This window comes from Lontra canadensis, unplaced genomic scaffold, assembly GCF_010015895.1.
Source record: "Lontra canadensis isolate GAN:19392208 unplaced genomic scaffold, GSC_riverotter_1.0 scaffold2, whole genome shotgun sequence".
NCBI classification, from domain to species: Eukaryota; Metazoa; Chordata; class Mammalia; order Carnivora; family Mustelidae; genus Lontra; species Lontra canadensis.
Window position 1 is genome coordinate 45461091 of NW_022630996.1, and position 27043 is coordinate 45488133.

The window sequence follows — 27043 nt, forward strand, 5'->3', positions numbered from 1 at the left end:
TTGAGGGTTAGTTTAGTCAATTCGTATCTGTAATTTGTAGTTTGGAGGAGGACATTTTTCTACAAAGAAGTCTATTATGTTATAAGAGCACTCCAGTGATGGTAGAAAAATGGCTGAGGGAGAGGAATAATTTGTAATAAGGGAAATAGAAGAATACATGAAAAACACTCGGCTTTTCCAGTGGTCAAGAAATTTAAAATAAACCAAGAAATCTATTTTTGGTTTTAGCTAAATAGCAAACTTACCACCAGGAATGATCAATGTTGGTCAGTGTAAGAATTTAAAAGCAGTTTGGGTGTTTGTATCAAAAACTTTTAAAAAATATTCATTCCCCTTTGACATAGTAATTCCATTTCTGGGAATCTATTTAGAAAAATCATGTATGAGCGGCCAACGATTTATGCATTAGGATGTTGACTTCAGCAGTATATATTACGGCTGCTATAATAATAGATCCCATTTATCAAGCCCCTATTAAGTACCAGACCCTGTGCTAGTATTTGCATATATTTTTCCATCTAATTAATATGACAAAAACATTGGAAACTATTAAACTGGTCAGCAATAGAGAAAAGATTACATGATGGTATAATGGACTGTTATGTAACCAGTTAAACATGATATACATAGTTAATTTTGACAAGTGGATAAGTGCTTATAATAAAATCAGAATATAAAACCACATATGGAATAACTACAAATGTATATGTAGGTATCCATACTAATTATGAATGCATATGTGTAAGTAATTGCAATTATATGTTGTAGGTGTGGATGTCATTTACACATATTAACATCAAGAGCAGAATAAAAACATACCCAAATATTACCAACATTACCATCCTATGGTTATCTGAGAGTGATGGGATTTTTTTTTTTTAAGATTTTATTTATTTATTTGACAGAGAGAGAGAGAGAATGCAAGCAGGGGAAGTGGCAGACAGAGAGAGAGGGAGACGCAGGTTCCCCGCTGAGCAAGGAGCCCAGCATAGGGCTTGATCCCAGGACCCTGGGATCATTACCTGAGCCAAAGGCAGACTCTTAACCTACTGAGCCACCTGGGCAACCCCAAGTGATGGGATTATGAGTGACTTCTACTTTTTTCTCTAAACTGTTCTGTGTTCTAAAAAATGACTAAATATTACAAGAAGGAATTGCAAAAGCCTTCCACTCTGTGGATATTGAGCAGTGATGTCCATGGTACCATTGGTGCCATTGAACAGAGTATGCAGATCTGAATTAAATCTGCATTCTATTTGCTTTTAAATATTTGTCTTTGGCAATTTTCACTCTTTAGGTATACTGTGCATGCCTACCACTGTTCTCGTGTTTCTAATTACTTTTTTTATTTTTTTTAATAAAGAAAAGCATGAACTTCAGCCCAATGACTTGGCCAGCTCCAAATCCCTTGAAGCATCGGGTCGGATATATGTCTACCGAAAAGACCTAGCTGACACCTTGGTGAGGACTTTCAGCCTTTACTTGAAACACAGATGACAGACTAAAGTCATATTTTTGTATGTTTTATAATAAATGTTAGAAAAACACATCAAACTACTTCCTCCTCTAGCCAGCAATACACCTGGCAAACAACACTGCCTTTGAAAATCAAAGACAGGTACACCTTGAGGAATCCTAAGCCTTCCTAAGTCAAAGCCTGCTTCTCTCGGGCCTCTGACATAGGGGATGTGAGAGAAGTGACCCCCCTCCCCATTAATCTTAATTCCATTCCTTCTTTTTTGGTAGCTATGAGGCGATCAGGCTGAGAAACGTACCCTGTACAAATTTAGGGGGAGAGAGACTCTGTATTGTTTCCATCTCTCTGGCGCACTTTGAGTGTACCATTCACTGGAAGAAAGGGACATTTATCAGCCTTCCCCGTGTAAGATCAGCTCATAACAATGGTGTACGGGATGCTGGTGAGGAGTAAGAGTTGGAAGAAATGTAGAATCCGTGCTGTAAGTTACTTTCATTTTAAGTGTAAGAACATTTACGCCTAAGCAGATGACTTGTCATTATTACCTTCCTAAAAACCTCAGCCTTGTGGTTGCTTTCTGCCTGAGGATCAGGCCTCAGACCCATATCCGTAAAGAGCAGGCCCTGCCAGATGGTGATGGTATCCTCTAGAGACACGGTCCTAGTCTGTTTCATGGAGCCGTCACTGACATGGTTCTTTCTAGGCGACTCCTGTTGTGTTTATAATTGAGGAATGTATATACCACATGGGTTAACCAAAATTGCTTATGATAAAAATATTTTATGTAAAATCATCTACATGTATCAGCCTACCAGAATACTAATCTTTGTCACTTTTGGCACTTACTACCACTTAGGTGCTGGGTAATTTACCTACAGTATCTCATTTAACATTCCCAGTGACCCTGTGAAGTTCAGAGAGGCAGAGCCCCTTACTGTAGCTTCCAGCAGCCAAGGAAGGGGAATAGCTAGGACTCCAGGCTAGGACTCCAGTATTATTGGCCTCAGAAGGTCTTGCACATTCCCTTCATTTGTATGTGATGAGGGGGCAAAGCAGAGGGAAACCTGTCTGACTCAAGCCTCTCTGCTTTGGAGTGTCCTTCAGCAGGTCACAGGTCCCGTGTCTGTGCATGATGTAATTCCATCAGTGAACTGTTAGCACCCAGCATCCTTGAATAGACAGTGAGACTGGCTTGGCTTTAACCCTCCCTAGGGAGGAGGACAATCTACCCTCTGGCTTCCTTGGAACTTCTGGGTGATGGTGGAGATTCACACTCTTGTCTTCCATGCCCTGCTTCCTCATGCTACCCACAGACTTCTTTGCAGTTCCCTGCTGCGCACGCCCCTAATGCTCTCCGACCACCAACCAGGACCAGCTTCAGAAGAGCAGAAGGCAGGCCTGAGCAATGTCCTGGTGCAGGACATGGGGGCTCTGAAGTATGTTCCCGGATGAGCCAGGTGCCATCCTGCCCTCAAGTGTTTCCACCACCAGCTCTCCATGCTGCCTGAGAGTTCCCTGTTGGAGTCCTAGCTTTCAGCGTTTTATCTCCAAAAGATTGCAGTTGAAATGGAACATTGTAAGGCAGGAGAGATAACGTGGGGAGCCACTAGCCCCCATTCCACTTACGTATAGATGAGTTGCTCTTCTCAGAAGGCAGGAGTTAGAGCCCTGAATGAAAGGGTAGAAAAATAGAAAGGTTTGTTGGAGAGGGCCATAGACAGCCTTGGATACCCAGAAGGCAGTACCAGGGCAAGGGGTGCATTTAGGGAGAAAAAGCAGGAAGGGTAAAAAGCCAACTGAAAATATCCTTACATCTCCAAATTAGTATGCAGAGATTTATGTCCATCCTCCCAGCTCTTGGCTCTCCTGCTGAATGCCTGCAGAGTAGTGTGGCACCTGTCTGGTTCCAGACTAATCAGGCCGCAAGAAACGTGAGCTTTCCTTCCCCCCAACCCCACTCAGTATTTGCACATGCATTATTTCAGTCGGCCCTCATTGAGCTCCCACTTGTGTCCCACCCAGGGCTACAGGGACAATTTGTACCTTGACCTGCACTGAAAAAGTCTGTGGAGAAGCTCTGGGAAGGTCTTTTGTCATTTGTTTTTTGTTTTTTGTTTTTCTTCTTCAAGTTAGGAAACCTTTTCATAACATTGTGAAATGCTAATAATTTTACAGTTTTGAAAGAGGAATTGGGGGCACCTGGGTGGCTCAGTCATTAAGCATCTGCCTTTGGCTCAGGTCATGATCCCAGGGTCCTAGGATCTAGCCTGGCATTGGGCTCCCTGCTCAGCAGGAAGCCTGCTTCTCCCACTCCCACTTCCCCTGCTTGTGTTCCCTCTCTCACTGGGTCTCTCTCTGTCAAATAAATAAATAAAATATTTTAAACAAACAAAAAAACAACAAAAGAGGAATTAATATTTGGAACCTCTTCATCCTGTCATGTCATTTATTTTTGCAAAGTCCCATTTTTTTCTCCAAGTTATTAATAATTTTAATATCATTAACTACTCAAATCCAATCCTTCAAATGGGAGAATTTTTTTTCAAGTAAATGCTTAGCCAGCATCAGCTCAAACTCACAACCCCATACCATGTGCTCTACTGACTGAGCCAGCCAGATGCCCTTGGAGAATTTGTACTTTAATTAGAAAATATCAAATATTTTGAAAAGATGCCAGATAATTTTTAATAAATTTAACAGTGACAAAATATTTAAAGTTTTGGTAGAATTTAAGGAAGTGCCATTACCAGACTCGTACCTCTTTGTATAGGTAAAGCAACAGATACTTGAAATAATCATCCACCATGGGGCATAAATGAAGTAACTTTTATTTTTTATTTCTTGTTTAAATTTTTATCACTTCCCACAGGCATTTTAATAAAATTTGTAAGTGTGTGTCTGGGACGAGGCTCGTTAAATGTATTTCCTGTGAAAACCATGTCTGTCTTTATTGAAGTGCACCATGACATTTCTTTTGTTTGTTTTTATACTAACCTGCTGGCACACTAATTCTTACCAGAAGCCAAAGTGATTTCAGGGCTTTCGCTTTCATTACGCTGTCTGCTGGGGCAGTGTTTTATAATCAGATCTGTGGATGCATGCACGTGTGGTGGGGGGAGGGGCAGCCTAACTCATTGAAGTATCATTGATCACATTCTACCATTTCCAAGGCTGTTTCCCAAATTGGTTGTAACTCACCAAAGATGAACAAACCAGGAAAAATATTAAGTGCACTCAGACAAGATTACTTCCCTAATCTGGGCTTCTAGTGGCTTTCTGTGGTCAGCCAGTTCAGTGCCAAACATTTGGGAATTACTGAGGATCCTTTTGCTTCTGTCTGTTGATTTAGAACCCATTTGCAGAAAATGAGGAATCACAGCAAAGGTCGATGAGGATTTTGGGAATGAACACTTGGGATCTTGCTCTGGAATTAATGAATTTTGATTGGAGTCTCTTCAATTCAATTCACGAGGTAAGTAAGGAGTGAAAAGATAAAAATAAATGCTAGTGCTATTTTAACTTTGCATTCTTTTTTTAAAATAGATTAAATCATAGTTGAGATAGTTAAAATTTTATTTATTTGACAGAGAGAGAGAGTGAGAGAGGGAACACAAGCAGGGGGAGTGGGAGAGGGAGAAGCAGGCTCCCCACTGAGCAGGGAGCCTGATGCAGGGCTGGATCCCAGGACCCCAGGATTATGACCCGAGCTGAAGGCAGATACTCAGTGACTGAGCCACCCAGCCGCCCCTAACTTTGTACTTTTTTAAAAGAGTATTTGTATGTGACTCAGTTTTAAGAAGATCCATCATCTCGTGCTGTAGTTCTGCTTAGGATGCCATAGCCCAAAAGATATTTGGGGACTTTAGATACATTAAATACAAAACTAGGAAAGTCAGATACATGATCATGTTTTATGTGCTCCTAATATAATCATATGTGTACTGTAGTATAAAAGTGCTATATTTTTATATGTTTGAATACTTATGCATTTGCATAATTATGAAGATATAATGGAATTGAAAAGCCATTTTACATTTGACAACTTTGATATTGATACTTTAATTTTTTTCCATAAAGTTCATGGTTTTGTACAGAATCGTATTTATGCATGTACACATATAGACATTCTTTTCCTCTAGAACATTCTAAACATTTAGACTGTCCTGCAAGACTTAAAGTACTTTCTTGAAACTTTGGAGATAGAATTCAGATCTTTATGTCCATCACCCCTCCCTTTGAAGACAGCTTAAACATTTATAAAATGATAGAGTAGGGGCAAAATGCTACTGACAATTAAGGAGTAAATGTAGCCAGTGGAAGGGCTCACAGGAATCGGGAGATGAAAAATGAGACCTTTCTGTGCAACCGTGTGTTGCCTTTGCTTTGCCATGTAGTGACATTTTTCATTACAAACAGCCTTTCCTTCTGAAGAAACTCGTGCCCAACTTGGAGGCTTGAGTTCTCCTTTCAGTTTAAAATGTCCTCCTCAGAAAAATGCCCACATTATAATCTAAATCCAAGCAAGTGGTGAACTCCTTCAAGCTAAATGATGTGCGTCTTACGAGATGTGACTGGAGCAGGCTGTGTCACTGCTTGTACTGCTTTCTCAGGGGAGTGGGGGACCCCTCCTGTGAAATGCACACACCCTTTCATTTAAAAACACATCCCTTCTGTCGCTCTGCCTATGATCAGTCTGGATAAAGAGTGGCTGGTCTTGCTCCATTTTGTAAATTTTGGACCTTACCCTGATCTCACTGTCTTTCTGTTCATGATTTTACTCTTTTATCAGTGGTTCTCAAAAAGCGGGTACCCAGACCAGCATCAGCAGCACCACCTGGGGGCTTGTTATAGACACGGGTTTGGGGTCCCACCACAGACCTATCGAAGGAGAAAATTCAGGGGTTGGGGCCCAGAGAGCGGCTGTAACAGGCCTCCAGGTGATCCTGATTCATTCTACAATCAGAGAACCCTCGTGGAGAGAACCTACCTGTACTAGTGACAATCATTTCCACTTGCTTTTCCCAGTACACCAAGTTCAGGAAGTTTGGATTTGATTCAGCTTGTGATTTAAACTTCAGAACTTCTTAGAGTTTCATGTAAAACTGTGTTATCTGCACATTCTAAAAATAACACTTTTTGTGAGGATTCTAAGTGAACATTATTTCACAAGGCGTCTCTAACCCTGCATTGCTTCCAGTTGGATCTGTTGTTATGTTCTCATGACACATGATGAGAGTGGCCACCTGAGGCAGCTCTTAACCATGGACTGACTTTTGTATTAGCTTGTCTCTGCTAAAAATAAATGCTGATGTACATCTGTCTTCCTGCAGCAAGAGCTGATCTACTTCACATTTGGCCGACAAGGCAGTGGGGAGCACACGGCGAACCTCAGCCTTCTCCTGCAGAGATGCAATGAAGTCCAGCTCTGGGTGGCCACGGAGGTCCTGCTTTGCAGCCAGCTGGCCAAGCGAGTGCAGCTGCTGAAAAAATTCATCAAAATCGCTGCACAGTGAGTTTCCAATGGTGACTAGTGCGGTTCTTCTGGTCTCCTTGAGAGAGTCCATTTTTTTCCCTTTGGGATGATAAGAGGGGTTAGGAGGTAAAAGTAAAATACAGAGTGAAGTGACCAAATGATTGAAAAGGTCTGTCCCAGAATATTTATGTCTTTGCATGTGAGGGGGTTACACTTTGCTGTCAGTGTCAATACCAGACTCGGGCCCTCTGCTCTGTGCTGCGGAATGAGTGAGCAGCCAGCACGCACATGCTCCGTCCCAAAGCTGACCTGTGGTGTACCTGGGGAGCTACAGCAGGCAGGGAAGACTGGGAAGATAACGTGAGGGGGGAGAATCCTTGCAAATTGGGTGTATTCTAGGATCCTGTTCTTGGCTGCTTGATGCCCACTGTGTGGACTTTGCAAACTCCTCTGCAGGCTCAGCTCTGGCTGGTCCCACCTGACCTCGGAGCCTCACCCTCTGGGCGCGCTCCATGTCGCAGCCGCTCCTAATGGCTGTCTGTCCAGGGCACGCCGTTCTCCAGGCCTGCACACAGCGTTATTGGCTCTGCCGAAATGACCACTTCCACCTTGCAGATTGCTGTCCTTCTTTAAGACCGAGGTCAAAAGTTGCTTCCTTCTTGAAGCCCTCTCTGATTTTCGGATGCAGGGTTAACTACTCCCTACCCCCATGCTCCCTCACACACATGCTTATTCCCTTTTAACTTTTTCTTTTATTACATTTATTAAACTTCTCTGTTTATATAGAATCCCTTCCCTTGCCTGTGTTAGCCTCCAGAGGACAGGGGCCATTACTAATCAAACATTGTACCTGATACGCCTGATGCAGAACTTAAATAGCAGTAGTTGAATGACATTTTAGTAACTTGCTGAGAGCTTCCCTTAAAATGCCAGATTAGTATCCTGAGAGGGCTCTTGGGACAGCCTCCCAACGGAAGCAGGCAGCAGGAATCAGAATCTTTCCCAGTTCCTGCTATTACCCATTTTATTTCTCCTTTGTCTTCCCAAGTAGTTTCTACGTCAAACAGTTTTGGAGTGTGCATCAGTGTAACACGTTCAGGAAACTGTGAATAATCACTCATTACTTGTACGGATCCTTGCAGGGAACCATGGGTTTCCATGGGAAAACCAGACCAACCCTACGCCCAATCCATGCCTTTGAGGACTTTGCAACCTGCTGGAGGGGATACTGTGATAACTCAGATGGCTAACGTGCAAAATAGAATGGGGGGGGGTACCTTATTCTGAGATTGAATTCTCCTGGGGCTTTGGAGGGGGTAAAGCTCGTATGCCAACGATGTGGAAAAGGAGGATGCAAGAACATTTGTGAAGGACGTAGCATTCAAGGCTGTATTTGAATTCTGGGGGGAACTGGACAGATAAGAGTTCGGAATTACGTACTGCCCATGGAGGTGAACCTCACGGGAGGAGGAGGCAGGCAGCATACAGTCAGGGAAAGGGACCTCATCTGCTTTCACCAGAATGGAGTGTTCTTTGTACAGAAGCGGTGGGAGATTGATCTGCAAAGGAAGATAAAACCAAATGGTGAAGGATGGTGCATTTCAGATCAAAGAGCTTAGGCTGAACTGAGGAGCTAGGGATTCATTGCCTTTTTTGTGCAGGGGACTGTAAGGATCAGAGCTGTCCTTAGGAATATTGATGGGAAGGTAGCACATAGACTGAACTGCAGGCAAAAAGACCCCCAGATGCAGGGCATGTCGTTTACCTAGCAAGAGATAACAGAAGTACCCAACCTGGTGTTTGGTGCGACTGGGAATGGAAGGCAAGAGATTCGGCAGATATTCCTAAATCTTGGATAGTTTTTATGGTGAATATTCCTTTCTTCTTCTTCTCCTTCTTCTTCTTCTTCTTCTTCTTCTTCTTCTTCTTCTTCTTCTTCTTCTTCTCAATTTGGCCAGTGCATTCCAAATGGCCTGTGAAATTCATAAAGCTTTTGGATCAAAAGCTTTCTTATAAATGCCAGTAACTTGGAGAAATGGGACATTAATGTCCCAAGGAGTAAAATGACCCCACACAGCTTAGTTCCAGTATAAGATTATATCTATCCTCAGGGAAATGAAATATATTCACATCTTCTCCATATGGCCCCATGCTCTTGAATTATTTACTGTACTGGTCTCTCTATCCCTAGCCCATGGAGTAGAATGCCAACAGAAACATAAAGTTAAATTCCTCATAATCACACTAGTAGGAATAACCAAGGGAAAACAGTAATTTCCATGATCATGAAGTGTCTCCCCTGCCTAAGGCATCTATTTGCATATTCATGTTTCCTTCCTTCTCGCCCTCCCCACCCCCCACCTCTGTGGATTGAGTGGAGTTTATTTCCTCACACAGACAAAGGAGTGTTTGCTAAACCGGAATGTTTCAGTGGCTTATCATGGAATGAATGAACCTTGGTAACAAAGGATTCCAGACCAGATTGGTATCCAGTATTTGTACTCTATCAATTTGTCTTCTAGAGAAAGCATTTGTTCTTTTTATAGGTTCAGATGTTAGTTATATGTGCTTTTTTTTTTTTTTTTTTTTTTTGTAAGTATGACTACAAAAGAGGTCTGGGTTAGGAAAATTGTTTATGGATTCTTAAAGATAAAAAGATGAGAATTCTATCTGAGATTCCAGACAGATAAATGATACCAAATAAAAAGAGGTGTAATAAACCTTTTTAAAATGAATATTAATAAAACCATATCCCCCAAAAGTCTTGTTTTCAACTCCAGCAAATGCTGTCCGAAAGGCTTGCTGTATATTGGGTATTTGGGTGATGGGCAGAATATAAAAATGAATGGATATATCCTCTAGCTGTGAGGAACCTAATGTCTCGTGAAGAATCACAGGACCACCGGGCTTCCGTCCTGTAGTAAGTGGGAGGACCTGGGAGTCAGAGAGAGCCTCCCACAGAGGTGCTTGTGGCCTAGGGGCAGGATTGTTCTCCCCGACCACAGGAGCCTCTCCACAGAGGAACCTCCCATCAGCACACCAAGCCTTAGAGATGCCTCACGTCTGTTCTGGCTGGTATGAACCTTCCAGGGGGGGTGAGGAGACAGAAAGGGAAGCAGAGTCCAGGTAATAGATGCCTTTGGTCACCGATAATATACAAAAACAGTGGATTTTCTAAATCATTGACCCGGAGAAACATACCAAGCAGTGTCCACCAGGAGCAAGTTGGTAGAAAGCAGATAAAGGGGCCAGTTAGACTGAGTTTCAGGTCCCCTCACCGACCCTCAAGCTGCAGACAGGGCCAGATGCCGGGCAAGGAAGACTCCGAGGGGCACAGCCCATGACCGTGGAGGCTCCACAGTGAGGGGCCTGTGGGACGGTGTCTGGCCCAGATGCTTCGGACCCTCAGTGTGGAGGCAGCAGTGCCTTTGCACATTCCACTATTGGTGGGGATAGAGCTAGCCACATGCTCCCTGGTGGGGCCTTGTCTGCCCTGGTGCCCAGGCGCAGCTGTCCTTGGGCAGTGTGCTGCCCCCAAGGCTGGCCCTGGGAGTAGCCGTGTAGGGAGGACCTGCCAGGCACAGCCAAGTGTGTGTGTGACCTGGAAACAGCCCTATCTGTTCTCTTGTTTCTGAACTAGATACTTTCCCCTACAGCCTGTGCCACCGGGAGGCCGCACCATTTCGGGGGACAGTTTTCAGTATGTGTCGAGAACATTTAACATCGAGATAGCTTTGGACCAATCATGTCATGAATGACTGAATTTTAATTAAAAGAACCACAAATCCAGTTAAAAAGTTTTATGCACGAAGATACTCTTTGTAGCCTTCTGTATTGAATTGAGAATACCCTGAATGTTAACAATAGGGGAATAAGTAAACAAATCATGAAACATTTTTGATGAAGTTGTACAGCCATTTATGATGGTAGTGGAGAATTCATAATACACACTCTATCAGAGTAGTTTTTTTTTTTTAAACACTGCAGATAAAGGAGTGTCTGGAACCCACAGGCTGCCCTGACTGACCTGGGAGGCCAAGGCGCCTCCGCAGGCTTTGAAAACCAGTGGACTTTTGACCGATTAGATTGAAGGGCATGACTGACGTAATGCAGAACAGATAATCTCACAGAGTGAATGGAGCTCAATGTGATTTTATTTTGCGTTTTATTTCCTCCTTTCTCCTCTAAATGAGAAACGTGGGACGGGATCCCCACAACACATGCCATATTTTACATAGATCCATAGGACAGTGTCCGTATGGCGGATAGCGAAGAAAATGCATCTGAATGTTGAGGGAGGGGCAGCTTGAACCAGTGAGGGGAGAGGGGCTTGTCTGTCAAAGTGTAATGACAGCATCTTGGGTTCAGAGAGATGGGACAAGAGAGCTATTATTATTATTACTATTATTATTGCTAGGGCTCCTGGGTGGGTCAGTTGGATAAGTGCCTTCAGCTCAGGTCATCCTGGAGTCCCAGGATTGAGTCCCACATCAGGGGCTCCCTGCTCAGCAGGGAGTCTGCTTCTCCCTCTGACCCTCCCCCTTCTCGTTATCTCTCTCTCTCCCCCCCAAATAAATAAATAAAATCTGTATTAAAAAAAGAATATGCTATATAAAAAGAAACATGAATTCAAGAGTTTTCGGTTGAAATTGTAGATGCATCATCCAAAATAGATTTTTTATTAATTTTTAAAAAATATTTTATTTATTTATTTGTCAGAGAGAGAGAGAGGGCACAAGCAGGGGGAGTGGCAGGCAGAGGCAGAGAGAGAAGCAGGCTCCCCGCTGAGTAGGGAGCCCAATGCGGGACTGGATCCCAGGACCCCAGGATCATGACCTGAGCCAAAGGCAGACAGACGCTTAACCTACTGAGCCACCCAGGCACCCCTAAAATAGATTTTTAAAAGGAGGAATCTTTTGAGGTGTCCAGAGGGTGTCAGAGCACAATCTTTTCCTAGAGGGAAAAATGAGCTGGAGTGTTTGGAATCTGTCACCTGGTGAGGAGCAGCAGAAGGGACACTGGCAAGCCCCCCCACACCACCACACACACACAAGGCATTCAGTGTGTGTTGGTCTTGGAGTCCCACGCCACCCTGGACGTTGAACTCTGTGGCCTAGGAGAGCCTTTGCGTCTTTATCTTTTGAAGCCATCTGGCAAAAGGATGTTGCTCCAAGTACCTTGTGCTTTCTTTATTCCATAGCTGCAAAGCCCAGAGAAACCTGAATTCTTTCTTTGCTATCGTGATGGGTCTCAACACTGCTTCTGTGAGCCGGTTGTCGCAGACCTGGGAGGTGAGCCTTGGGGGTCTACATGGAAAGGGGTGGGGGCTAGGGAGAAAGAAAGCTGAATGGGAAATGTTCCAGCGAAAAGCCGTTCTTCAAAATAAATTTATTTGCATTTTTTAAATGAGGTAAGTACTACTAGGAAAGAAAAAGTTAAAAATCCATGTGTCAGGTTGGACTGTTTTAATCAAGTGGTCTTCAGAATGGCTCTATTATTTATATAAAATCCAATACATGAAATACATATTTTCATACAGAGAACATATATATATGAAGGAGATAAAAATTGTAAAATGCTCCACAGCTCGTTTTCTGCTTTGCTGCCATGGTTGTGTGGTTCCAGTCCCATGCTGGTCCTTTCAGAAGTGGTGACAGGTGTCCAGAAGCAGATTTGCTGAGATGCTAATGGATGTAAGCTTCCAGGCCTCTCTCTTGCAGGCCCCGCAGCCCCCAGCAGTGTGTTCATGTGGATGATGTATATCTCTGTAAAATTTGCAGAAGTACAGTAGTTTTGTATTCTTTTTTTTTTTTTTAAAAAGGCCCACAGAGTGTTAACTTTCACCCCTCCCCAGTCTGGGCTCTGCCTGTGTCCCTGTTGCTTGGGGAAGGCTGCCTGCGTTCTCAGATGGAGAGGCCCACTCAAGTCAGCTCAAATTCTGGGACATGGACTCTAAGGGCCTATGTGGGAAGAGCTGAAACTGGGGCGTCCCTGAGTGTGGCCAGACACAGGAAAGAGGGCTCTGGCCCTTCCCCTGGCCTCATCACCTTCTTTCTTTGGGCTTCTGTTTGTCTCTCTTTGTTCCTATTGACTGGCTACCTCACTGCGTGCCCCATTTCTCTCCCTCAGCCCTGCTCTTTCACCATCAAGCCTGCCCCCTGATGGCCCTGACCTGCATGTGGCTCACGCATTCTTAGCTTCTCTCCAGTCCCCTCAGCCTCACTTCCTGTCACTACTCCATTCTCTCCATGGTTCCCGATTCTCACTCCTGCAAGATAGGCCAACTCTCTTTTTTCTGACGTGAGATGTCAGCACAGGGCTCTGAGCAGTGTGCTAGGGTTTCACTTTCTTTGCATCAGGGGCCATTCTCCACTGGGAAGCACGGTGGTGACCTGAGGGTTGGGGTCAGTGCTCCTTAGAGGGGTGCCAAAGAAAAGAAAAGAAAGGCCTGCTTGCCCCGGTTAAGCAAACAAGACATGCGTGTGCACTGTAAGGTGAATGGAGGTGGACAGCGATGCCACAGTTCATCAGAGCTGGAGGGAAATTAAATGGCCGGCCAGGGTCGGAGGGGCATGGAATTTGAATTAAACCTGGAAAGAAGCCTCAATGTGTAGAAATTGAGAGGAGAAAGAATTCAATTCAATTCAAATAGTGTGCATTTCGTGGGCATGTAGATGGCCTCCTATGGGCAGGGCCCTGAACATCTGTCCCATGGCAGATCCAGAATGGGCTGGACCAATTAGAACAGAGGATGTGGTGATGAAGGAGATCCGGGACCAGTTCAGGCTGGACCCCAGGAGGGCAAGTGGAAACTCACCCCAAACCACCCAGCTGGAACGGGGCAACATGGGAATTCAAATTCAGACCCACTGACTACCCTGGAGAGCCTGTGTTTCCACCCTCTGTGACTTCCCATGCCACCTGCTGGTGGGGGTGATTTTCACAGCTCAGCTATCCTACCCATTGGCGGGCAGGCTGTGTCAGTTAGGGTTTTTATGGCCTTTCACCATTTAGCCCTCTGCTGTGAAATGCAGTTAGATCATTTAAACAAAAAATGCTAGCCAATATTACTATTTCCCACTCAGCAAGACGACGCAAGATGACAAGAGCATTCGCCAAAGGCGGGATATGGAACAGAAATCCTAGTCTGTATTAAAAAATCACCAGCGTGTGGAATGTCTAATCAGCTAGATTCCTGATTCACGTAGCCATTACCTATTTTAAATTGTTTTTAGCAACATTCCCAAGGAGTGTCACATTAAGGAATGATGAAGATTGTGTGGTGAGAAGCAGTCAGGGTAAACCAGGTGATAGAGGTGTTTGTGTTCAGATCCATGACATGTGGAAGTTTAGCTTAATAAACGTTCCCCCCTTGGTTCCTCTGAAAGTAACACTCTTTGACCTTTTCTTTTTTGTATTTTGTTTGTTTGATTTTAGAAAATCCCTGGGAAGTTTAAGAAACTTTTCTCTGAACTTGAAAGTTTAACAGTAAGTAGTGAGCCAAACAGGACTTACTCTTCAAATTAATTGATAGTGCCGAATTTCTGTCTAGATTGCCTTGTTCATGACCCTCTACCATGTCTGGTAGCTTAGACTAGATCACTCGTACCTGAAACTGTAGCTTTCCTTCCTACAGAGGGAAGAAGTTGACAGTTAATGCTTCTTCGTCTCCATGGAGAAAGGTAGTGAGAATGGTCCTTTTGACGTGATTTCCAGAATGCAGATTTTTAAGTATATAGTCTATTTCAACGTCTACAAAATTAATTGGTATAAATGGAATGTGCAGTGTCTTATGCATGATTCTTTTTTCCTTTTTCTCCTTCGTACCATTTCTAAGGTTTAAATTTTTTTAAATGTCTAGTTGCTTTTCAGAACACAAGAAAACAGCGTTCTCTTATTTTCTGTGCATTGTCCGTGCGTTATGAGGGAGATTTTTCTTTGCAGTGTACCTAACAAAAGACTTTGGGGTTACCTCGTGATAGAAATTATGCAGAGGAAACTGTGCTTAAAGAACCTATTTGAGGAAAATAATAAGGCAATCAAAAGGTGCCTCTTTTTTGCAGTCATTTTCCATTATTGTAAACCAATAAGTTGACTTTTATTCATTGCCTACATTTCCTGCCCTAATTTAGTGAGTTTATTCTCCTAGGAAACCTTTATCTACTTTGTTCTGAAGAAGAACCTCTCGATATCTAAATCATGTTCAAATTGTATAGCAAAAGTGGATTTAGAATTGTTTCTATAGCACATTGATTTTTCTTTCTCTTTGTAATCTGCTTGGTTTGGCAGGATCCTTCCCTGAATCACAAAGCCTACAGAGATGCATTCAAAAAGATGAAACCACCCAAAATCCCATTCATGCCCCTGTTGCTTAAAGGTAACAATTGTCTTTCCTTTATGCCATCCAATTCCATCGGCAGAAATGTATCCCTCTAACTGTACAGGGCCCCCCCCCCAAAAAAAAAAGCAAGAGAGAGACTCTCGGTCTATTTCTTTAGAGTAATTTTGACGTTCAGACCTAACTGTGTTTGCTTGAGATGGGTTTGCAAGTGCTCAGTTATTTCTGAGGTAACTGAAATACGTAATTGTTTCAGAGAGATACCAAAGCATTTTCACCTGACTCACAGAACTTGGCACTGGACACCTGTGTTTTTATTTTGCTCTGCTTCCAAGTGCAGGCTTACTTTCTTGGAGTTGACCATCCACTTACTTCAGCCAGGCTGGGAGAAAAAACCCAGAGAGAGATCACACTCCGAGTTTGCAGCTTAAATTTCGGAGAGCTAACGGCCAGGCTGCCGCTGTGTGAGAAGTACCTATAGTCAACCCCCTGGCAGTAAAGTCTGTGACTCGGGGAGAAGGTGCTGTCTTTCCAGGAGTGGCATTCGGGGGAGTATGTGACAGCTGCAAGCTGGTCTGCTGACTTCTCTTCTGAAGAGCCCCAAAGAATTCATCCCGAAACACGTTAGTTAAATTCGCTAGTGAGATCTCAGTAGTCTCTTTCAAACCAAGAGGGTTCATTCAAAGGAAGTTTTTTGAATCTGGCCTGTGCTACTAATATCCAGTATATACCCTACCTATGTGCTTTCCAGGAAAAAGGGATTTGGTCTTTTTTTTTTTTTTTTTTTTGGCCATATTTTAATTCTTTCCAAGGTGTTTTATAGGAGGACTTTTTTATGTAGCCTTCGCCCTTCAGAGGCTTGTAATTTCTGCTGGGTCTGGCCCCAATGACTAAACTCCTACATATGATTCTGGAAATGGGCTGCCTGGGAACCGGATTGCTGGATGGCCCGGCCATTCTCCTCCCAGCCCACCCCGACCCCATCGCTGCACCCACTGGCAAAGACGCCTGTATTCCCTCCTCAGCCTCTCTCCAGAACAGGCAGAGCTTGCCAAATCACTGAGAGGCTGTGAGCTCGCCACTCCGCCACTCCTCCACTCCTCGTCCACTCTGCATCTAGTACAAAGCAAGAATCTTCCTGAAACAATACTGTTAACACAACTGAGGCACGCAGATGCTTCGTTCAAGCTGAAAAGATTCTGCTAAATGGAAATGGTTGGAATAGGGAGAGATTGTAATGCCCAAATAACAATTTAAAGGTTTATTCAGGCTTACAGTTTTTATTTGCAAAATGAAACGTTCTCAAGTGGAGAGTGGGGGGTGGTAGGTGGGAAGTAACAGAATCCTTTAGACACAAATAGGAAACAGGAAAGGAGGACAGATCTGGGAGAGAAATTAATCTTAAGCGAAAATATTTTGAGAGAAAAGTTTTAAGGTAATGAGAAATTAGTTGACAGTGTCCCTTTAGCTTAATTAGATATGAGCAGTGCTTTTTGCTGAATGTTTGTGATTTTCCCCAAAAAAATACTTAATGCAGTCAAGTGTCTCAGACTTACATCTTAGCTTGGATGCAATTTTCTGCTCTACTGAGTTTATCTAGACCTCTTTGTTGGCAGCAAAACAAATTTCCCTTTTTTCTCTGCAAATACATTCACTCTAGTAAATTAAACATTTTTTCATTTTTTTCTTTTTTTCATTAGAAGCTTTCTTGAGTTTAAGCACTTAGTTTTCCTTTTCAAATATTTTGTCATTATAAAAAAAATCAACACTTTATTGTTTCAAATTATCATTTTTATCTGAAATAATTTCCAAAGGAATATAGGGTGAAAATTTAAAATATGTGTATATCATGCCTGAAACAAAACATTTTGGAAAAAAAACAAACATCGATTTGGGGATTTTTTAATTGCAAAATTTTTTTAAAGTTGCCATAAACTACTTTAGAACAACCAGCCTTTTAGTGAAAACTCACCCCTCTACCCCTTGTTCCTCCCACTTTGGGTTGCTATTAGAGAAAAAGGACCAAATTGAACTCCTTGGGTGTTACAAAGGATTAGGCCTCCAGTGTTTCCTTTTGTGAGCCAGTCAGTTCCCAGTAAGCATGCAGATTATCAAGTGAGCACTTAACCTGAGGGTCCTTCTTCATCAACTTTCCTGTTGAATTCTTGCCTTTTGATCCGTCCCCACCCCCCGCCCCCGTACATACCCCCCGCCCCGTGGTGTGGAATCCATTCAGAAAGTGGATGAATGGGAAACCCTAAATAAGTGTAGGGGCAAGGATCTCGCTGAGCTAGAGTCAGAAGCAGCCCAGCAGTGTGTATCATGTGGTGTTGGGGGAGCCGGTAGTCCTTTCCAGCAAAGTGACTTTCAACAGGTGTGGGAGGGTGAACTGAGGTCCTCCGGGGGGTTGTGTGTTTATCTCAGAGCCGGGATGATTACTGCAGATTTGCAGGGGCTTTTAAATCAAAGGAATGTTATGGTGCTTGTACATTTCTTCCTTCTCTTACTTGTCATCTCCAAATGGAGCCGTTTCCTCCAGTAGTTCTATTATATGAAGTGTTTGGAGAGTGTTTGAGTGTCTTCAGATGAACAGCGCTCATTTCCTGCACTCTGCCTGCTGGGTTCCCTGAAGTGCTTCACAGCCCCAGACTTACGTTCTGAGAGCCCAGGTCTCTCTCTCTTTCTTTGTCTCTTCTCTTTTCTTTTCTTTTTTTCTTTCTCTTTCTCTCTCTCTCCCCCTCCCTCCCTCCCTTCCTTCCACTTACTGATTTATCTTCCTCCTACCTTCCTACCCTCCTCTTCACACACCTGCCATTCACCTGCATCAAACCCTTCAGCCCCTTGAACCCCCTTCTGGGTGGCAGCCCTTTCCAGCCTCTCTCTCCTTCCCACCTGGCCAAAAGCACCTTCCCTGCTTTATTCTCAGGCTAGCATGAGCCTGGCCTCCAAGCCCCTGGGGTTAAGTGAGACCACCCAAGAAGAGAAGAGACCTCAGGCTGGAGGGAAGAGAGGGAGCCACCAAGGGAAGACGTGGAAAGTTGCTGACACGCTCCCTGTGCCATAAATCTGGCAAGGTGGCTCTGACCAGTATAAGAAATGCCCAGGTCTGTTCAACTCGAGCTCCTGGAGAGATACAGTGGTGAGAGGAACCAGGCTCCCTGGGTTTGAATCCCGCTGGGACGAGCAGAGCTGTCATCGTGAGCCAGAAGTGCATGGTCTTTGGCCCACAGTTTCTTCACACTCTGTCCTGCTGGGGCTGTACCTTAGAGTCTTTTGTTAATGCTCTTAATACAGATAAGTGCCCTTATTGTCATGAGTCCTTGTCATTATCCTTGGGAACAGGGTGAAAGGATGACAATAATATGACACTAGGGAAATGGACCAAGGGATTCAGAGAGGGCGTTTGTGACCTGAGGTCTCAGGGAGTTAGGGGAGGCTAGGCTTTTAGGTGGTGTGTGGTGTAGATAGGGTGCACACGGTGTTTATTTGTCACACCAAAAAGGTAGGAGCTAACTGCATTGACGAGTGTCTTCTAAGTTTTTCTAAAGAGATTTACTTATTTTAGAGAAAGAGAGTGCACAAGTTGGGGAGGGGCAACGGGAGAGAGAGAATCCTGAAGCAGACTCCACGCTGAGCAGGGAGCCTGACAGAGGGCTCCATCCCAGCACATGGGATCATGACCTCAGCTGAAAACAAGTCTGCCGCTTAACCAACTGAGCCATCCAGGCACCCCACGATTTTTTTATTTTTTAAATCTTTACACGCAATGTGGGGCTCAAATGTAAAACGCTGAGGTCAAGAGTTGCATGCCCTTCTGACTGAGTCAGCCAGGTGACCCAGGACTACTGTCTTCTAAATATTGTGACACAGAATGAAAATTTGTAGTTCTTTTTTGAAAGCAAAGTCTTGAGAGATAATAAAATAACCAGAGAGTTTGTCAGATGACCGTATAATTGTGAATTGTTTTCCTGTTAGAACATCGTTTTAAAAGAAGGGGAAAAATCCTAGGAAATCTTTGCAGTCAGTACTGGAAGCTGTATGTAAGGGATGGCTTGAGGAAAGATTTGTATCAGGGTATCCTGTAACTATGTAACTCGTGTCGCCCCCTCGTGGGCCATCAAAGCTCAGCGGCCAAATGCATCCTAGGCAGGTTTCCAGAGCACCTAGCTCATAATTGCCCCACAGGGACCAGCAGAATGAAAGTCTTGATTAGATGCAAATGCTTTCCCTTTCTATTTATAGGAATCTAAAGCTGTTCTTTTCCCTCTTTTATGTCAGCTTACTTTAACATGGTAGTTTTCATTTGGTTTGCCCTCCACTTTTGCTTTTTGTTTTTAATTCTTTTTTCTAAGATTTTTATTTATTTATTTGACAGAGAAACAGAGAGAGAGAGCACACAAGCAGGGGGAAGCTACAGGCAGAGGGAGAGGGGGAAACAGGCTCCCCGCTGAGCAGGGAACCCAATGTGGGGCTCAATCCCAGGACCGCGGGATCATGATCCGGGCTGAAGGCAGACGCCCCACTGACAGCCACCCAGGCACCCCTGCCCTCCAAATTTGTGATCTAACATGATTATTTGCAGGCTTTTTAAACTGTAATATATTTCTTATTTTGATTCTTCTCTTAGAGGATTCCCTTAGTGCTCCAGTCATTGACCCTCTGATGTGAGTTTTTAATGAGCCACTGCTCATTGAGCTTCAGCTGCTATCTTTATTTTAAATGATTCCCAAATCCCTTTCTCTTGAAGAGGGACTCCTGGGTTTTTCAGTTCTGATTTTTGTTTTTTGGTTTTTGTTTGTTTGTTTTTGCATCCAAAAGGAGATTTTTGCTTGAGTATCTTCTGTCATTTTAAATGCAATGAGGCTCAAACCAAATGTAACTTCCCCTTCCTCTGAAAATGTACTTTCATCCTACGTTCCTTGTGTTCTTTTTGTCAGTGATGCTTTTTTGCACCTGTCAAGGAGAGCCAGAAACTCTGCCATTTTCAGGCTTATCCCTTTCTGATACACTTCTGATACACAATCGGGCACTGGTTTTTGGAACCAAAAATCTAAATTGAAACATCTGCATCTGGATCCACTAACATTTTAGGTAAAACAGGCCCCATACACTTGGCCAGGAATTGTTAAAAAGCAAACACAAAGATTTTAAAACTCTTTTGTTTCTGGCTATGTAGTTCTTTTCTGCTCAATGTTCTGGCCTAAAAATTAGTGGGCTGGTTAAGTTATACTGGTTAAGTTGAAGTCAGGCTCTTCACTGTGTACAAAATAAATCATTGCATTTGTTCGTTTATGTTCTCTTCCCACACTCAAAAACACAAATTATGCCTTTTCACATCGAATACCTTATAGATTCAATTCCAGGTTGCCTCGTCAAATTTATGGAATAATGCACAATGTTTAAGAAAAATTGGGACACCTGGGTGGCTCAGTTGGTTGGACGACTGCCTTCGGCTCAGGTCATGATCCCGGACTCCCGGGATCGGGTCCCGCATCGGGCTCCCAGCTCCATGGGGAGTCTGCTTCTCCCTCTGAACTTCTCCTCACTCATGCTCTCTCTCACCGTCTCTCTCTCAAATAAATAAATAAAATCTTAAAAAAAAAAAGATATAAAAAGAAAAATTAATAAGTTGCATTCCATCTAGACCTCCTTAGCCCTGACTCATTCCTAACAGCACATATATCTTGTTTTTAATTTTCAGATGTAACATTTATTCATGAAGGAAATAAAACATTTTTGGATAATCTTGTCAATTTTGAAAAACTGGTATGTAAATTTCATTATTTCTCCCCTTTCCCTCCTGTAAGGAAAGTGTATGCTTTTCTTTCTTGCTCCAAGAAACAAATGGTTTAAGTACTTTTCTCCTTTGAAAGCACAGTGGTTTGCAGGAGCTCGTCTGCTGCATGTTATGCATTGTCACGAAAATGTATTCCAGTTAAAAATGGGGGTGCTCGCAAGGCTTTGAGAACCACATATGAATAGGCTTGAAAATGGGACTTCATTACATTTCTGTCAGAGGTGGAAGGTGTGTTACTGAACCAGAAGTAAAACCGTAAGGTTCTGTCAGGAGGAATTTCGCATGCAAGAGGCTAAGCCTGACTTCCTGAAAGGCATCTCTCCGTGTCTCGGTGTACACGGCTCCCGAGGCTCAGGAAGAAGCTTCTGGGGAGGTGTGTTTGTCTCCAGTGCTCCCCACTCGGATATGAAGGTGGAATTGGGAGCAAGTGAGTGTGAGGGCAGGTTGCATGCCTCTGTCAGCCCTTGAACGGTGCACAACTGTGGAGACTGCAGCGCTGGCATAGGGCCCTCCCTGCTCACCAGTGAAAGGTTCCCAGTCAGTCCCTTCCTGCAAGTTACCAGAAGGCCTCTTGCTGAATTATTTCTAGGACCTTCCCAGGGTTTTTTCTCTTATGGTAGGCTCCTCCTCACCTTTCTGAGTGGCCTGGGGCCAAGGAGGGGTGGCCTGCCAGAACTGAGCCAGATAAATCAAATGGGAGTGCTCCAAAGAGGCCCAGTTGACCCCAGAATGAGTCTGCCTGGTAAATGAACCTTAGTGACACAGATGAGACTGTCCTTCATAGTTAGAGATGATACCAGTGATCCCTGTATGGAGATCCTGACCTTTGAGTGACCTTTTCAGCAATGATAATGGGTTTGTGTGAACTCTTTCAGGAACTGACCCCTGGTTCCCTATGAAACAAGGTCAGGCCTGTGACAGCAGGTTGAGGGAGACAGGGGTTGCAGACCATGACCAAAAGAGCAGTACACACTGATGAGTCCAGGCGGGGTTTGAGTCTGACCTTTCCCTTGTAAGTGCCCTGCTCTTATGGTCAGCTTAACTCACCGCACAGCGGGTGAGGCAGCAGAGAACCGCAGTGCAACTTGAAAACCCACAATTCTAGAATCTGGGAGATAGACATCTTGGGATATCTTGTCATAGCTCCATCTTAATCACTGGAGGATGATAGGTTTGTGCCCCCCCCCCTTTTTTTTAAGATTTGTTTATTTATTTGAGAGAAAACACAAGCAGGAGAGGCAGAGGGAAAATCTAAAGCAGTCTCTGTGTTGAGCACAGAGCCCTGTATGGGACTCGATCTCACAACCCTGAGATCGCCATCTGAGCCAAAACCAAGAGCTGGATACTTAATCGACTCCCCCACCCAGGTGCCTCTGTGCCCAGTTATTTTTAAAGTGGATGTGTTTAGGAGCACCTGGGTGGCTCATTTGGTTAAGTGTCTTCCTTTGGCTGGGGTCATGATCCCGGGGTCTTGGGATCAAGCCCCGTATCGAGCTCCCTGCTCAGCAGGGAGAACTGCTTCTCCCTCTCCCTCTAGTGCTCCCCCTGCTTGTGATCACTCTTTCTGTCAAATAAGTAAAATCTAAAAAAAAAAAAAAAAAATTAAAGTGGATGGGTTTGTAACTTTTTAAGACCCTCTGCATTGCTTTGGAATCAGAGCTCAGTTAGAAGACTCTACAGTCAAACCAGCACAGCCAGAAATGTATATTCAAAGTGGGGTTTTTTGGTACTTATTCTTTGAGATTTCTGCTACATCAGTGTGTTATGTTCTGAAGACCATAGGGCACCTCTTTGCAACCAAAGGCTGTAGGCCCTGACCTTCTAGACTCTGTGTAGGTTCATCTCCAGTGTGTGATATTAATGAAATGGTTTCAAGCAAATGATGCTTTCCATCAGTATCTTCTTCAAACCCTGGCCTGCACATCTGGTTAAGAATGCCTAACAAGCATTGGAGAGCATGTGTGAAGATGTGGGATGGGTGTTTCACACTGAGTGGAATCCCCTATAAAGGTCTAGTGAGTTTCCCTCTGACTCAGAGGGAGTGCGAGAGAACAATCGCACTCTTCATAAGCTGACTCTTGTCGATTGTTGAGGGCAGACTGGCGGTGGACCTCCTCCCCAAAGGGAACTGGTGGTTTGGTTAAGCTCATTGTGTCGCTGGCCCTCAGACGGTGCCAGCAAAGTGTGAGAACAATTCGATAAAGGCCCAGATGGGAGAGAGCAGCAGAAAGATCCCTGCAGCCCTCTCTCTCCCTCTGAGCAGCATCTCTGGTTTCCCATGCTTTCTCCAGCATGCCAGTAGAAGCCTTCTAATGCAGCTCATGTAGTCTAGGGTCTTGCTTTCAGATGTGTCAACACTTCAGAGTGACCACAGGGAAAGATAAAAGTAAAATCTGGGGCACCTGGATAGCTCAGTTGGTTAAGCATCTGCCTTTGGCTCGGGTCATGATCCCAAGTTTCTGGGATGGAGCCCCACATTGGGCTCTCTGCTCACCAGGATGCCTGCTCACCTCTTCCACTCCCCTTGCCTGTGTTCCCTCTCTCACTGTCGCTTCCTCTGTCGAATAAATAAATAAAATCTTTAAAAAAAAAAGACTTCAGACTGATCATAGGGAACAAAACAAAGTCTAATAAATAGTCCTTCTGTTAGAATCAGTAGCTATCAGTAGTAGTAGAATCAGTACAATCTGTTAGAATCAGTAGTAGAGATCACAAGTAGGCAGAGAGGCAAGCAGAGGGAGAGGGGGAAACAGGCCCTCCCCCACTGAGCAGAGACCCCATCTTAATTCTTTAAGATGGTTTAAGGAAATAACATGGCATATATAAGTAATCATATTCTCCTTTGAATTTTATTTTACTTTTTAAAAAAATTTATTTATTTACTTGACAGAGAGAGCATAAGCAGGGAGAATGGCACAAGGAGAAGCCCCAGTGCGGGGTTCGATCCCAGGACCCTGGAATCATGACCTGAGCCGAAGGCAGATGCTTAGCTGACTGAGCCACCCAGGAGCCCTCTCTTTTAAATTTCAAATTCCTGAAGAGAACTTTATGAAAAAAAGACAGCTAGAAAATCAATGCAGCTATAGGGCTGTCCTCTCGGGTCCCCTCCCTCTTCAGGAGCTTTGAACTACTGCTCAATAAATTTTGTTTTGTTGTCCACCAAAAAAAAAAGAAAGAAAGAAAGAAAGAAACACAGGTATACGTACCCAGAGCAGGGCCCTAGCACCCCTGTGCATTCATTAGGTGCTTGTTAGCACATCATTGCTAAAGAGAGCAGGTTTTGTAATATTGGGGAGTTCCTGGTCCTCAAAGTAGATGGCATTTAACGATGCAGCCCACCTCAGGCTGACCCCCTTCCTCTCACAGAGAAGACAGGGTGCATTCACATTTTTTCGAAGGACAGAAATGTATTTTACATTATACACAGCCCTGTCTCCTACTTGGATGCTGGAGAAGGAAACTGAATTTCCTAATGGAGTCAATATTTTCGAAGGAATGTTTCTTAGCAAGGAACAGCGTTTCGCTTAAGCTACAGCAGGATCATCTTTCACAATAATGAACCAATAGAACCTAACTGAATTAACTGGTAAGAAGCCAATTCCTCATGGTGGATATTAGCCTACGCCAGCTAGCAAATAATTCAGTGCATTTTCTTTATCTGGCTGATACAGGCCAGCACATGATGGCCGACAACACGAGGGCCCCGACGTGCGCACTGGGTCTAATGAGCTGTCTGTCGTGCCCTCTGCTGTCTCAGCAGCTCTAACCATTTCACCCCTGAACTATTAAATAACCAAGAAACAGACGCTTTCTCTTTTCCATGTCGAGAGTATCATCCTTTACCAGATTTTCCTCCTCCTCCTCCTTCCTGCTTCGGGAAAGCCAAAGATGAGGCCCAGGACCCAGGTGTCCCTGTGGTATTTAGTATTCAGCCTTGCACCCGTCCAGGGCTCCCGGGAGCCGCACGAGTGGCACACGATAGAAACCAGTGTGACGCCATAGCTTAGAACAAGAGACCTGCCCTGGGAAGAGCGGTCACATTTGGGGAAGGAAACATTAACAGTACATTCACAGACATGACTCAGGTCTCATTTCCTTTACAAAGGCAGACTGAGCTACTGTTCTAATCACTGCCCTATTTAATTTTTCACTACTGAGTAGAAATAAATCAGAAATACAGTGGAGAACAATTTAATAAGTAGGTCATGTTCAAATAAAGTTTCTACAGTTCTAAGGGATATTAAATTTAAAAAAGTTTTGTACTCATATTATTCTTTTAGCAATCATTCATTAAGGGCTTGCTGTAAATGGACAAGCCTTTGCTTGGTATGTACACGCAGGACAGGAAAGATGATGACATGTTTAGGGAGGTTTGGAGGACCAGATAATGGATAATGTTGATTTTTGAATAATAGGATGATGTTTGGATTTTTTTTAAGATTTTATTTATTTATTTGATGGAGAAAGAGATCACAAGTAGACAGAGAGGCAGGCAGAGGGAGAGGGGGAAGCAGGCCACCCCACTGAGCAGAGAGCCCAATGCGGGGCTCAATTCCAGGACCCTAAGACCATGACCTGAGTCGAAGGCAGAGGCTTAACCCACTGAACCACCCAGTTGCCCCTGATGTTTGGATTTTGAGATGAACCAAATGAGAAAGTCACTGTGGATTTTCCAGAGGACTAGAACATGATAGCAACAGTGTTCGGAGATGATTCTAGCAACCGGAGGAGAGGAACAATAGTGCAGAATGGTGTTGTCCTAAATGCTGTCTCTCTCCTTCATGGTGGAACACTAAAAACAAGAGAACTAGAAGACTGTTGGAGGTACCTGAGTATGAGCTGGTGAGAGCTGGTCAAAGGCATCCATAAAGTCAAGAAGACTTGCCTGCAGATCAGTGAGAACTTCAAAGAAAGAATTAAAGCAAAATCCTGAAGACTGTTGGAGAGAATGTAAATCATAAACTGAAAATGGTCTCTGTAATGATTCTGGGGTTTTAGAAAATGTTCAACTTTTGTGACTCTTTTCCTGTCTTGATTTGTGATACTGAGTCTTCGATGCTACCCATATTCCTACCTGCATTCAGCAGGTGTGAGTGAATCCCTGTGTGACATATAACAGGTGCTGGGCACGCAGAGGCCTCTAGTGGCACCTGGCCTAGAGGAGGTGCAGAGATCCCGAGCAGTGAGGACCACACAGGCCAATCTGTACTGTCCGAAGGAACCTCCCAGACTCAGAAGGGAAATCTCAGACAGGCTTCACGGAGAGCAACCAAAACATCCCCAGAAGTGAAAAGCCTGTGCAGATTCAGACAGGCAGACAGGGCTGGGGGTGCTGGATTTGCCAACACTGTGTAAGCAAAGGGCTGTCAGAGTCCATGGCATGTGGAAACCCAGGGCTTGGTTAGACTCTGTGCAGCCTGGGCTGGAAGCACTGTTTCTGCAGACGAAGACTGAATATCTCATAAGCCAAGCTCAGTGTTCTCAGTTAAAGTCCAGTTCCAAATACATCCCTTCCATTTTACCCAAGGGTATAAAATCCTTCCATCCCGGGAGACACCGCTACTCCAGCAGCACCCTAAATAACTCTCCCATTGATAGGTGTCTGCTCTCCCTTGCAGCACATGATTGCCGACACCGTCCGAACCCTGAGACACTGCAGGACGAATCAGTTTGGTGAGTACTGGCAGTCCGGCACGGAATGTAAGCTTAGCAGAGACCACGAGCCGGTCCCAAGTGTTCGGTAGGAATGTATTGAAACCGATTATAAAGGGTAATATGCAGGTGCCGTATTCTCTTTTCATTTCGTCACTGCCTGTTAGGGATGCAGAGGAAGACAAGATAGGGCAGCTTTTTATCCTCTCGAGGCAGTAGGTCTCCCTGTACAGAGTGACTTTAGACAATCAGAGGCTCCCCACTGCACCCCTGACCCAGAAAGTCTGTTTGCTTGTCCCGTGGCTC

At 44.1% G+C, this 27043-nt stretch overlaps 1 protein-coding gene across 2 annotated transcripts in view; it reads left to right on the forward strand.

Moving 5' to 3' along the window:
• RAPGEF5 (Rap guanine nucleotide exchange factor 5) overlaps positions 1–27043 on the forward strand; it is a 218835-nt gene that overhangs the window by 187225 nt on the left and 4567 nt on the right. For both annotated transcript variants that reach the window (XM_032873502.1, XM_032873512.1), the window contains exons 18-25: positions 1364–1461; positions 4827–4949; positions 6808–6986; positions 12151–12241; positions 14388–14438; positions 15240–15327; positions 20990–21054; positions 26704–26758. In XM_032873502.1, coding sequence (XP_032729393.1) covers positions 1364–1461; positions 4827–4949; positions 6808–6986; positions 12151–12241; positions 14388–14438; positions 15240–15327; positions 20990–21054; positions 26704–26758 — 750 coding nt within the window. The remainder of the gene's footprint in view (positions 1–1363; positions 1462–4826; positions 4950–6807; positions 6987–12150; positions 12242–14387; positions 14439–15239; positions 15328–20989; positions 21055–26703; positions 26759–27043) is intronic.